Genomic DNA, 15083 nt, shown 5'->3' on the forward strand with positions numbered 1-15083 from the left:
GTTTTATTTTTTTATGTTGTCTAGTGAAAGCTTCTGGCGCCAAGGCTCTAAACACCAATAAAAAGATTTACATAAGTTGGGAAAAAAACAACTAAACAAAACATTATGAAATAGATTAGGAAGCTCTCTCTCTCTCTCTCTCTCTCTCTCTCTTCATATGCAGCGGAAGTAGCACAATATCATAAAACTGCGTACTTCTCACATTGAGAGAGCATCACGTGTCTAAGAGTATTAAAAGTCACGTGAGAAGGAGGTTTCTTAGAGAGCGGTAGTAAGCACGCCCTTAATCGACCGTTCTTATTTAAATAGGAAATAAGTGGGATCAGGATGAAAATTTAATTGAGATCGCTCCTCCTTGGGTCTCACGGCTTAAGTTGATAAATGAAGAATAACCGGCAGGATAAGCCCGCATGTCAAAATAGATAATGTTATTTATTACAGAGTGCACTGTTAGAAGATAAGGAATGATAAAGGTAGATGAAAAATAATGAAAATAGAAGGGTAGTGCGAATCAAAAATAGTGAATGAATGAACGACAAAAACCAGGTTAATTAAAGAAGTAAACAGCTTTTGAAGAAAGAATAGCCATTGTATGATACTCTAAAATGCTTCCTCAGATGTAAGTTGCATAAAATAACTGAGAATTAAGATAAAAGGTCTGTAAGCATTATAAAGGAATTGCAAACAATTGGAGGAATACGAATAGATAAAAATGAAATATACCAAAAAAGGAAGTAATATACAGTAGACCAGAATGAGAGGGGAGGGAGGGAGGGAGAACGGACTACCAGATTGTGGAAGAACAATGGAAAACTCAAAAAAAAAAAAAAAAAATCTCCACGCTTCAGCGGGATTATGACGTCATGCAACTTAGGAGAAAAAAAAATAATAAATGGAAGCCAAACAAATAAACAGTGTCTAGAAAATTTAAAAAAAATTTCTGACTGCGACCAACAATAAAAAGTATTTTACATCTCGATCCAGCACAGACGACAATACCTCTAGTACAACACCAGAGCAACTTCTTTCTTTTGAAGATGAACGAAAATGTCCCTGATAAACATTCACTCCCAACAGATGCCGTATCGTAAATACAAGAAAACAAGTTAGCTTTATTGTACCACTAAATACAGTACAGACATAATTCGAGTCCATGTAGCGACAATTACTGTAAATTGGAGAGGCCTGGAATGAAAAAACAACCTAACCCGCAGACACTATACATTATCATTAAGATAATACTAAGTTTACAATTAAAATTTAATGGAAAACATTTAAATTAGCATGTCTATATTTATTTAACACTTTGTAAAAAAATTCGCCTGCTCAACGCCGAAGGGACCTTCAAGCGAATTCCCTCTGGAAGGCAAACGATTTCCGGTCCACTAACGGGTCGCGATTCGTAGTTTGAAAAACACGATCTTTGCCCACAGAAGGGCAAAGCGAGACAAGGATCCATCCCTTCTACGATTAGCCAATGGAAAAAATTGCATAACAAGATTAATTATATTAGGGTAACATAACGGAATTTAAATATCCGACACAACTTCAAAATCCTTAAATAATAATAATATCCAGTTTGCTCGTATGTATTCACTGGTAGTAAAAAAGATAAAAATGATATCATTAGAAATGTTCAAAAAAAAATTTTTTTAGTCTAAAATAGAAGAAATACTAATAAAACTCTAAGCAAGAGTAATGGTTAACGTGTCTTGTGTTTAACGCAGTAAAGTGGATTTTCGTGTGTGCATGTGGAGCATTGTCGACATGCAGGAAATTCATTTTGGAGTCGGCTTCCCATCAACTATACTTCGAAAGCATTGGTAAAAGGCTTTACAGCTGATCCAGTTTAGGGGAAAAAAATTATCACTCATCAGATCCCTTGTGCGTCAATCCAAGCAACCAGCACTGCCTAACATCTGATCCTCACATTTTGTTGGATCGACTCAAAAGCAGTTTCTCTGAATACTGGTTTTAGTACTGAAGATATTTCTGTGGCGTTTTTATGAACTCTCTCTCTCTCTCTCTCTCTCCATTTCTCCTTCAAGCCGCAGTTCTACAGAGGATTATAATTGCCTCAGAAATAGTCCTAGATCTGCAGAGGCGAATGCTCGTCTTGAAATTCACGCTTGCTCTTTTTATCATTCAGGGAGTGAGATGTGTGATTGAAGTCTGATTAGCGGAATAATGAATTACTGACCATTTAAAACTATATCTTTAGAAATTTATGTACATTTAATCATACAAATACGACATTTATTTTACAAATGATATTCTATCTTTTTCAATGTAGCTACTTGAATACAAATTCTACCCTACGGTTCTTCTTTATGAACTGGTCAATAACATCGTCATAAAAAGTTGGTTGTAACTTAATTTTCCCAAGCAACACGCACGCTTGTAAAGGCTGGCTGAAGCCCACTGGCTAGAGTTACTTTGACTGCGTATGGCCTTGTGTTTAAGACGACGTGAAGGGAGCGGAAATGGCTATGCAATCACAGTGCTGTAGCGAGGACCTGCAAGCTCCTACAACCGAGCAAGCCAAGGTAGCTTTGACTAGACGAGCAAGCATCGGCCTTCGATACACAACGCAAAGCTCAATTATTGCCGCGCAAGCCTAAGACGTCTTCTGTCTACAAAAATAAAAGTCTAAATGGAATGCTTATAAATGCATGCATTTATTAACAAATAAATATTAATTCTTTCTCAATTAATGAGCTTGCGCAGCAAACATGGAGAATTCGCCACTGTAGATCTGTAAAACCCAGACATCATCAGTGTATTATTTTGATATCCAAATAACCACATGGATATCCTCGAGAAACAAGGCGATCATAAATTAAGATAGAGTCCGCAGGTGATTTGGTTTCGTTTCGTTCGAATTACAGCCGAAGCAACTAAGGCAGTGAGGCGAGAGTATTATATGTGTTTAAATGCGTGTGTTCTTCTGACCAGATTGGTTGTTTTCGAGACGTACCACCTCTTATGAGACCAGTTAACTCATCTTCAGTTGAAGAAAAAAAAGAGAAAACAAAGACTCTTGAAACAGTTCCTCGAATCGATCCCACCGGAAGGGTAGGAAGACAAGTTCGAAACTTGTCTGATTTGACAGGTCCCCCGACCCATTGCGCTTGCTAAGGTAGAACAGAAGGGAAACCCCAATAATTGTACGTCGTTATGGACTGTGCTGCTCTTTGATCCTGGTCGATCCTGCCTGTGGTTAAGCCAACTCTAATAGTTATTGGATTATACAAAAAATCTTTTTATTATCAGCTTAACATCTGACTCTACGAAGTGAGTAGAGCTTGCTCCACCTTCTGTTTGCTATTCCTTCAGATTATTAAGTCTTAAAAATATTATTACTGTACCATCCATCGATGATAAACCAGATAATTACTCAACAAGTGTTTACACTAACGAGGGGGGGGTCAGATGTTATTGTTGTCTTTATCGAACCGTTAGTTAATTTGAAGCCGCGACAGAGAATTTAACTTAAGCTGACAAGTAATTTACGTAGTCCGTCAGCAGTGGTGTGCTCACCAATAAGTATTATGAGTTGCGCCGTCTTGAGATGAATATTGAGTATGTCATAAATGGGAAATTTCTCCCTAACTCGGATTGTCCCTAAGGCTCATAATCCATTTGCCTCTTCTTTGGCATGCTCTGCTAATAACTCCGGTAAACAGGAAGTGGAGAATGGTGTAGATGTAGTCCAGAGCCAGAGGCAGAACGTACCGAGACCATTCAGGATTACTGAACGTAAATGGAATTTGAGATTTTAAGAATCATGTGCAGTAATGAAGACATGAAACATTATGCTAAGAAAAGGCAAACAAATTTTTGATGCGGCACACTCGAGATTTATATAAAATAATATCGACACAATATAAAGTTACACAGAATATCGTAATGACAAGACACATCAGTGAGGGTAAAAGAAAATAATAATAAAATAATAAATAATAAAATAATAATAAATAAACGAAAAGAAACTTAATAGTTGTTCGATGTACGAGACCGAAAATGTTTAGACGTATAGATTTTCTGTATTTTCTTTTAGCTATAACCTAGATTCGTTTTCTTTCTTTCTGACATTTCGAAGACGTAAAAAGTACAAACGCAGTAATAGAAATAAATCTATCACAGTAACATTTTTACAAAATTTTCTGTCAACACACTCTGACTAGTGCGTTGCTACATTCGGATAGATTTAGTAAGACGTCACCGGAGACAAGGAAGAGGATTTTTAAAAGAACACTTGAATGATACGACAAAAATAAAAAAAAGGAAATCAAAATGTAAACCCAGACATCTTCGTTCTCAAAAGAAACTTCAAACGTCTCTTTCATTTCACAGACTGTTACAGAAAGAACACCAAGACGTCACAACACAGACAAATTGATTGCGTTCTCTTTACAAAAATCTTCAAGATCATTACTGTTCGCGTACTTTTTCTTTAGACTTTACAGCAGTAGGTCATTATAACTACACTCGAATTCTTTTTTTTTTTCTTACTGAATACTACCGATTGCAACCCCCCCCCCCCCATGCAGCATGCTACCACCAACTCAGACTATTTAAGACAAAAGAAAAGACCGTCTAGTAAAGTTAGTAATAGGTTTCCAACGTGGAATGCAGACGAAGATGGTCACCATGGCAACAAACAAAGAATAAGTACCAAATGTGAACAGCTGGCAGTTGAGAAAAACAACAAAACATTTAGTAGAATACCATTTGTACAGACAGATGGAATCTTTATCGAGCGAGTCAGTGTGTGGGGAGGGGGTAGCATTAGTATATACACATTGATTACTTAAAATTATGTTTGTCGTCTCTAAATTCCACACCACGCAGTTACTCCCATGGCAAAATATTAACATCGAGTAGTCCCTCCAGGACGTCTCATCTCCTGAATTTGGTGAGATGTCTGTACTTCCTATTGATTATTAAAAAAAAAAAAAAAAAAACTAAAATAAAATATAAAACGGATATTGCGTTATATCCGTCAGATAATGACGGTAGTCTACGACATACATCACATTCGGGAGACACTCCGAATTCGATGCATTTGACGTACATATACTTCCGTCTCTCCCTGTCACCTCCCATATACTCCCCCCCCCCTCTTTAAACTAACGCTTCAGATAAGGGGGAAAAAGCCTTCTACAGAAGCACCAAAAATATTTACCGAAGCATATGTTACTAGAGTGATACCGCGTTGCCATAGTTACTATCGCAATCAAGCCAGCATCTTGTTTCGTTTGCTGCTTTTCGTCGTGCTATGCCAAGGAAATGAAGCATATTAAGAATACGTATCCAATAAAAAAATGAAGGCTGAAACTGGGTTTAGAAAAGGTCAAAAGGTCCCGAGTATGTTTTCTAAAAATAGTTTATCATTCATCCACTTTCGCTATAGCAAAATATGCTAAAAACCTAATTAACCTTAAATTTCCAAAGTCGTCTGTTCGTTACCATGACAACCAGTCAATTGCAGTATGTATCGTTAGTGACTTTTCAGCCATTTCATCACAGGCTGTTGCAGTGCGATACCTTCCTTCTTTTTTTTTTTTTTTTTCGGTTTGCATTCAATTCTGTGTTTAGATATCACAGTGGGAGGAAGAAGGAAACATCCCCAAGTATTATCCATTCCTCGCAGCAGTTCGTTCGGAAAGAGCAATAGACGATGCGATCATCGGAAATAGAATATTTTCTTGTTTCACCTCGACATCAATCGGAAAACAGAAAGCGTAAATAACGGGAACCAGGTGTGGTGACGTCAAACTGCATGCGGGGTATTCATGCCCGCCTCCTGCAGTTCTCACCTAACGCTACACTCGACGATCTTATTTAATCGATAGTACAGGTACGGACGACCTTCGCAGACTTCAACTATTTGTAACCACTTTAGATGGGCTTTTATATCCTATGTAATTGAGGAACGTGCTAAGATCTTTGTATGTACATCGCAAATATAATAATCTTTTTGTCATTTTGCAGTCCATGGATTCATAAAATAGTTCATTAAATTTCCGCTGGGCGAAATTGGAAGGAAATTATTATTAGAACGTCGTAAAGTGCGTTTCGCACTTTATAGCATTGTTGTGTTGTGACGTCATTCCTTTCGCAACAGTCGAATGAAGAGCTTTTTTGGGGATGTGTATTCTGCGCATAATTTTGTTTTGCGTAATTTGCTAATAAAACATAAGAGAAAATAAAATAAAATTTAAATTAAAAATAAATAAATAAATATTATCCTTAACACTGGTCTAAAGATGAAAATTATTGTATTGTACTATGAAGTTATCATCGTTTCTGCATATTTTTAAAATATGGGAGTTAATTCTTTCAATTAATATCAAATCCTGTTACTCTGATTGACGCTTTTGATGTCCAAATCTCTACCTCTTCTAGAGCTCACGTTTTCTTGGCTGATAAGTTTATATACAAAAGCAAAATCCAACAAAACAGCATTTGTGTTGTTTGTTTGTTTGTGTGTGTGTGTGTGTGTATATATATATATATATATATATATATGTGTGTGTGTGTAAATAAGTTTTTTTACCTTGGGAATAATGAAAAATACCAAGAATAGTGAACAGAGCTTTACCCACCTTTACAATGAGTCTCCCTGGTGTTGCACCACCTATAGACTTGAACTACGTTCAGACGCAGACTTAACTGTTTGCTTACTTGGGATTAGGAGTAAAATAACCAAGTTTATAAAATTACTTGGTAATCCTAATATATATATAAGAGAAAGCAAAGCGCAGATTGATGCTATCAAAACAGATTCGTTGGTCTATATTAAGTCTTCGACCTTTAACCTTTTTTTCATCTTTTAGGACTCCTTCGGTAAGATTTGTAGTTATCCCTTTATCCTGATAAAGCTTCAGAAAATAACCTGACTGTATAAGCCAACTAATGCTCAATGGATGAACAATAACGATGACCTTTGACCTTATCAACAACTCTTTATGATAAAGGGGACGAAAAATAATTTCAGACAGTAGTTTCAAAGGGAGAGATCTAGCAAAAGATTTCAAACACAAAGATGATCACCTAGTTAATTTTATAAGACCTTCAAAAATTTTGACAGCAAAGTTCCTGCTTTGTGACAAAATGTACTCTAAGTTTTCACTAGAACATCAAAAATAAAGAGACCGGCAGATAACCTTCAGCACACTACAGTGTATTAAAAAACTTGGCCGAGATCCACAACTGCTAACAGCAAAATAGAGGACTTAGCGTAAAATCGTGCATAGAGTGAAAAGTGGAAGTTTTCGTCTCCATAAAGTAATCGATAAAAAACGACAGAATCCCGTAGATTTGACGATCTTACTGGTGAAAGGAAGCACAAAGTAATCAAGTTTTAAGCAAGTAAAGAACCAGTTTTAATATTATACAACGAACACATTCACTGATAAAATTGCGATCGTAAATGCAAACAATTAATAAATATGCCAACTGGAAAAATTTTATTATTGTGACGTCATTTCTTATCCCAACAATTCTTACATCAATATAATTACAGTTCTTTTAATAATGGCAAAGTTGAGAAAGAAAACACCATATGGTACGGTATGACTCGAATAGACCACAGATCGCATTCTGCATAACAAACAGCAAACACTGCATTATTGACATGTGATGTAACAGACAAAAGACAATGTAGGCTACGTATAACACGCCACTTGGATCGTCCTCGTGGCTAGATTTGATATGTGCTGACACGTAACAGCTAATGCGTGCTGTTTTGCAAACAGGATAGCACCTACTTTTTATACAAACACGCCGCTCCCACGTGAACAAATAAATAACAATTACCAGAATGAAAAAAATAGCGAAGGAATAAAAGAGAAGTGTCTTTTTCTGTGCACTTCAATATTATTCAAGAAAAGGGCTTAGGACGTTAACCTTCTATTTTAAAACTCCCTGGAGATGATTGTCTCGGTACTAATGAGTAGAATCAGTGAGGTGTGCATGACAAGAATTGCCGTCTTTTTAATGAGGCTGCTTGTTCAAAAGCTAATGTAGTTCTACCGGACGCCATCTTATTTTCGCCTTTGCAGTTCTAACCAAGCGTAGACTTAATTAACTCTATTTGCAATACGCTGTTGTTAGTGATATGAAAAAGAATTGTTGAGAATATACTTCTTTTAGCATGATTTCGGGGACATCCGATTCTACGAATATCAAGAAGGTTATGAAATACTTTTCGAAACGTCGCCGTTCCTTTATAGGTTGATTTTTAGTTATTTAGGTTGAGCTGGTTTCCCCGTTGAGTTTGCTAACCGCCGGAGATGGGATTAATCGTAGGGTTAGGACGTTTTTTGAAATGAGCGGATGTTGCAGAATTGCAACCGGCTGGGGCGTAAATGTTGATTCTGTTTTCAACGGGAGTATCTGTCAACATCGGAAAGCGGAAATACCTAACACACACACGTGCACGGCAGGAGAAAAGAAAATGAAGAAACACATCAGCGACTCTACTTTCCGAGAATCCGCCGCAATCAAAGGAATTAAGGACAACGGGATGAGAGACGAAGTAATTTTCGGGGAGGATAAACAGCTTACTTATAGATCGATGGTGTCTCTTGGTGGTTAACAAAATCTACGGACGCCTACGCTTCCATTTCTCTCAGAGAGTAATCTCTCTCGATTAGTTCTGTTTTTTTTTTTTTTTTAAGTATTCCAAGTTTTGCAACTAACACTAGAGGTCGCTTTCTGTCTACCCACCGTATAAGATTCAGCCAGTTTCTATATATAAAAAAAAAAATAATAATAATGATAAAATAAAGTGCGAATTAGAGCAAAGCGATGCCGAAGTCTCGTTTTTGAACCCCTGTTCGACGGCAGTATTCAGAGAAATTACATCGTTGGTGTGAAAAGCATGACAAGTTTGAGATGAAGCCAGAAGAAGGAATAATCTCAAACTTCTAATGCTTTTTTTTTTTTTTTTCAATCCTTCACAATCTTGGAATTATTAAATCTAGTATAAGGGATGAGGACCTTCAACTATGGTACGAAGTGAAGCTGATGTGTTACGGAGAGTGCAGACTTACATGGCATTCGGGCACTACATACAAGACGACACAATAAAAAAAACAGACTCCGAAAAACCGGATTTTTCCTAAGCACCACTTGATCGTACATTGAACAGCATTCCCTCTGCTTCTTCAAACACAGCGAGGTCATCCATTATCACAACAATCAAATTTGGACTGTTTTGAGCATAGGTAGTTCACGTACGATTTGTTTTGGCTTAATTTTACATTAAAAATGTCCCGATTAAAAAAATCAAAAAAAAAAATCATGACCACTCGACAAGTTTAGCCAAAGCAAAGTTATTCTATATGCAAAATTTAATAACTCCTAGTTAGTTTACTGAAATATCGGGTAGTCATGACTCACAACATCAGATACATTTCGCAAAATGCGAAAAACAGCTGTTGAATTCGCATTTTGCGAAATTCATCTGATGAAACCGCGTAGGGGGACACTATTGTACAAAACACTGTTATAATCCGTTTCCTAATCTGAACCAAAAACACGCCCACTTTAAGGACCTACTAATGTATTGTAAGCAGAAAAATGACAACAGGATAGCTTACCACGTTTTGGGGGGGAAAAAATTGCTAACGAAAAAAATTTTTAGACAGTTGACACGTGCACAAAGAACACATCCACAAGCTATGATAACTGATGAACACTTCAAACACAAACCAAAATAACTAGAGATAAAAAAAAAAGTGCGGCAAAAACGTTACTGTTACATGTTTGTATCGTCTTATGTGCACGCTGAGCCCTTTTCTATCAATCTTCTCCTTTCCATCATTCCACCTTAAGGATCGATCATTTTAATGAAGAGCTCACAAGATGACACCTATTCATGCCTTTTGGAAGATTTAAAAAAAAATTACTTATGCAAATTACTTTCCATTGTCTATTTGCATTATTAAAGAGTAAAGAAAGAAGGAAGGAGAACTATTTATACTTACAAAACAGAAAAGAGAAGTCAGTCTCGATATTAAATTTGTCCTTTTTTTTTTTTTCCTATAAAGCATTTTTCCTTGTCTCTGTTCTAACTCGTTAGGATGAAGTTCCTTTTGTATTTCGGTTGACAAGATCTGGGTTCTAATCCCTGATTTTTAGAAAAATATTTCTAAGGGCTTTTACAGACAGTCGAAGGTGACTTAATCCAAACGTAACAAAGTTTTCCATTTTGGTAAACCGGCATTTTTATACCCCTAAAGAGAGAGAGAGAGAGAGAGAGAGAGAGTGTGTGTATGTGTGTGTGTGTGTGTGTGTGTTCTTTCTTTCTATGTGCATTCCGACTACGAAAGCGGTGATATGTCCGGGCCACTGTGCAGATCGTATTTGGCCCGCCAGCGGAAACTACAGCAGTATTTCCTGTATATTTTGGTTAACCCCTGGAGTTTCCAGTCTTATTTAAGTGAAAAGAAGTTCAGTACATGTTGGGCTACTCATTTTGTGCTTTAACTAATGGAACAAGTGTCAACAGACTTATACTAATACATCAGTATTAGCATCATTGGAAAATACAAGGAGTACATCATCCGGTACACTTATAGAAAAAATAAAAATAAAATAAACAAATAAAAATTGAGGATACTAATATATTAAAGACATATCCTAAATATATATAGATATGGAAACCAATTATTTTCATCAAGTGGTGCTATTGCAAGCTGGACAAAAATAGCGGCATTGTATATCATTGCAATAATTTTATTTGTTTACATTCGACTGTATTTTCCATTTTCAACTTAAATCTGCTATTTGCTAGTTTCAATGAAATAAATTTCAAATATACAAATTAAGTTTCATTTAGACGTTTTATTTCAAATTATTATTATTATTTGCGTTAATATCTATCTCTACAATTACTAAGATTCTTACTACAGTCCATAAAGCTTTTTTGACGAATTTGGATGATTACATTTTAATTAATTATTATATTCTTAGATAGTAGAGTCAGATTTGCATTTGTAGGCTTGAATAGATGTGTAGGTTTGAATTCAATTCCGATTGCAAACTACCCGATGCAAATAATTGCATTCTCGATCAAATATTTACAAAAAAAAAAAAAAAAAAAAGGAATTATAGAAACTTCGTGCGGGCCGTATTTGGCCCAGAAACAAAAAAAAAAAAAAAAGAGGGGGAGAGAGTTTGGGACACAGTTTTGCGTCTAAAGAAATTTTATAAAGTTCCACACATACGGAAATAAACATCACTGATGCATGCCCCCCCCGCATCCTTCAACCTCCTCCTTCTAAACAGCAAAGTAATCGGGCCTGATTTCGGTCTAATCTTACCTTGTGGATGATCTCTTCGACTTGAGGTTCATCATTAAGGTACGAGTTCGACATCGCTTTGATGGGCGAACGGGATCCGTCCCTACCGTTCGACGCAACTCTAAGTCCGTACTGTTCTCTCTCCACGCCGCTGTTCTCATCGGCCATCTTTGTTTCGATCAACACTTTATTCTGCTACTAGAAGATTCCTTAGTAAGTCCCAAGCAGCGATAAGTCAAATATCACCGAAAGAATAGCTACACTGTACATATTATTTCCTTCCAACACTCCTGTGTTCCTTTTATTTATTTATTCAGTGAAATTACGGTCTCTTCCGGTGACCTCAATTGTCGTCTATTTTCGATAACGGCGTTAAAAGACAGCTGATGTAGTCGAACATTAAAATATCAATCTTTCATTTGTATAACAACGATAAATCACAGCTATTTATATGTGAGAAAATACCTGAGAAATTCTACAAGCCGGTCGGTTGAAATGATTGTAATTGAGTAGGCTAGCAGACGTCAAAAGAATATTTGCCATTGTTACTTTCAATGCAAAGAGAATTCCATAAATAACATCCTAAGCCTAAAACCTTGTTTCTGTCACTGAGAAATGAATAACATTTAAGCTATTTCAAGGCACAGTACGTTTGGTATCATCACACACACGCGTGCACAACCAGAAAACTACGCGTGATGAAATAAACAATATCAATCTAGACTAATGACGTCACACAACAATACTTCCACTTGTGGATGTCAATTTCAACTAAAACTCGCGACTCCAGGTTACTACCAGCTGTGGATTACAATGTTAAAATACTCTACGGTACTGCGGCTCTCTCTCCGACGATTGTTGGAGAGAGAACGTGGAACGAGAGAAATCGGTACACTTTTGCGCATGCGCATTTCATTCTCATGGTATATACGATCGATTTAATCGATGGTAACGTGCTTCAGGACGACTGTGGCTAATAGTAAGAGAAGGCTTTGTGAACCGCAACGATATCCAAGAAAGGCAACTGTGTTTAAAGTCAAAGTTTAGGAATGCAGTTTCTGTCTCTCTTTCTCTCTAGCAGACGACGTTCATTAGCTGAAATGTACAAGTTTTTTCCTTGTCTGATAGTTGAGTAGTTAGGCTTGGCAATCGTGTTTCGTTCCTTATCAAAAATCACAGAGTTTCGATTATCCGAAATCCCGATTATCCGAAAATTAGTTCAACGAACTCTGATGATAAGAATGTATTAAAAATTTGGGATGTATATACGCACATACGAAAATAATTCGTAAATATTTTATTACCAGTCGAATCTTCAGAAAACTTACTCCTTCCAGGAGGCATCAGAGCCACTAGTATACTTCCGGTTTTTCTGTACCAATGCAAGGAATATGAATTTGATGTTAGTTTTTTTTTTTTTTTTTTTTTTTACACTTTTCGATACTGCATGTTTCTTTTTCATTTGTCAAAGATTTTGCTATCAAAGAACTTCGCTACGAGGAAATTTCTTTATTCTGTTTATATTAACACAATATTAACTATTTCGAAATTAGAAAAGTATTCGTTATAATTGCTTTAATATAATATTGACGATTTGTGCACTAATAGTATTTCTTCCACTGCAGACTCCATCTTCATTAGGCACATTCTTCCATACATCCGCCCAACAGGCGATAAGGAACCCCGTCTTTTCCTTTCTCTCGTATTTCACGACTCCGAACGACTCTTAGTCGGTCCGAAGATCAATGCAGGGTCCATTATCACTTTCTGCAACGACGCCCCTTAAATGTGTTGTTTCCTTTGACCTCCCATTCTGTCGCTACGGTGGATCTAGATCTGTTTTCATTACAGTTAGCTTGCAGTTGTTTGTTCTCTCGACGAATAAAGCGAAGTCTGTCTCCTTCTGTGTCGGAAGGCGTCAAAATATTTGCTGTGTATTATTAGAGAAGCTAATACTTCTTTAAATAATACAGCATAAATATCTAATTTTTTTTTTAAGTATTCTTTTAACAATGCTCTTCTTATGTGAATGACATGCACGTGTTTTGTTTTAGTCCACTGGTTTGTCCTTCCTTTCAAAACCCATTTCCAAAATTATAAATCCTGTCTAGAATGCTACGTAACTTGGCTAAACAAAAAAAAAAAAAAAAAAAAAAAAAAAAAAAAAAAAAAAAAGAAGTTTCTGGTCGAAATAAATCTCGCGTGATTACCAAATAAATAAATAAAGTATGCTAAATCAAAATTATTATAGTACATAATTGGAATATTGGCATCGACATGTGAGTAATTTTTTTTAACTTGGTTAATTTTTAATTAAATTAAATTTATTTATTTTACGTATTATATTTATTTGTTTTACTTGTTTTATTTTCTTACATATTATTATTATTATTATTACTATTATTTGTTTTTTTCGTTTTTGGCTGGGTTGTTTCATTTTAAGTATGGGTAGGTACTCATACTTTTGACACACACACACACACACACACACACACACACACACACACACACACACACACACACACACACACACACACACACACACACACACACACACACAGCAATATGCTTAAATCGTACACCTAATATTGCTGATTGTTATTAATGTAGATTTTGATGAAATTTGGCATTTTATGATCTTGATTAAAATGAGTCAGTCTTGATTAAACTCGGACAGTTATTCGTGCTCAATGATTCGAAGATATACGAAGAGCAACAGTTAGCAGGAATTCAAGAATAATATTCACGTAGGAGATACTGGATAATGAATCATCAGGACCTTAATTCGATCTACTTCAATCTCAAGCTTAATATTGCTAATCTTTCACTTTTATTTGACAAGAAATACAAAAAAAAAAAAAAAAAGAGCTCGCCAAATCCGAAGCACTAGATCTAAGAACACCCTATTCTGAACTGGTTTATCTATTTAAAAAAAAAATAGATTTTTTTTAAAAATAAATAAATAAAAAAGATGCGAATAATGTGGGTCAAGTGCTGAGAAAGTGAAAGAGTCTCGTCAAATGCGGTTACTTGGCTGACATTTGTGTATAAACTTCAAGAGCCATTTCTTCTTTCAACCCTATCGACATTATCCAGCCCCGTTCAGAAACGTCATAATGGAAATAACTGGATAAATTTGCAACAAAATACGCAATATTTTCTTCAGAATTTTTGAACGGAGCATTACGGGAAAAGTTCTAATTTACAAGGGAGAATGGGAGTAGCTAGTGTCCGCAGCTGGTGCCTGCTCTGTGAGCCTTCACCACTACCAATTGAAGAAAATTAATAGCTGGCGTAACAGAATTCAGTATGCTGTTCCCATACTTTTGAGTAGCAATTTTTAGAAATAGATCAGCCCTTGCAGAAGAAAAAAGTTCTGTTGTGACATATACAATGTTGAAAGTATGGCATTTATTTCCTCTACCTGTTACAATTGTTATTTCGTTCATTGCTACTTTTGTTGTTGGTCTCTGTTAATAGCAAATTTCATCGTTGCATTTCTTATCTACTACTCTACTGATTTCTACTTCATGTAAGCATACAGCGACATCTATAGGACGTTTTGATTTTGGACTTGGAGAGAAATTTTTCGCACGGGATCAGCTGATTATTTTTATTAGCTTTTATAAAAACGCTGTAGGTCACCAACAGTAGCGTTATTATTATTATTATTATTATTATTATTATTATTATTGGAGAAATTTCAGAGTGAATTGCAATTCTCAATAATTAAAACAATAATGTCAGCTAAGTAGCCGCTTCTGAATT

The 15083-nt window shown here is 35.9% G+C and overlaps 1 protein-coding gene across 3 annotated transcripts in view; it reads right to left on the reverse strand.

The window, feature by feature from the left end:
- The window catches only part of LOC150097329 (ras-related protein Rab-26-like), an 86478-nt gene extending 74249 nt beyond the window's left edge, over positions 1-12229 (reverse strand). Inside the window, exon 1 of one of the 3 annotated variants that reach the window (XM_090407685.1) lies at positions 11781-12229. In XM_090407685.1, coding sequence (XP_090263811.1) covers positions 11781-11858 — 78 coding nt within the window. In that variant the 5' untranslated portion in view covers positions 11859-12229. Of the gene's footprint in view, positions 1-11336 lie in introns of all 3 variants that reach the window. The other 2 variants (XM_090407684.1, XM_090407686.1) reach the window with 2 other exon arrangements.
- Positions 12230-15083: the final 2854 nt, after the last annotated feature.

The sequence above is a fragment of the Typopeltis vanoorti genome, chromosome 17 (genome assembly GCF_054136105.1).
Source record: "Typopeltis vanoorti isolate ZY-2024b chromosome 17, IOZ_Tvanoo_1.0, whole genome shotgun sequence".
NCBI classification, from domain to species: domain Eukaryota; kingdom Metazoa; phylum Arthropoda; class Arachnida; order Uropygi; family Thelyphonidae; genus Typopeltis; species Typopeltis vanoorti.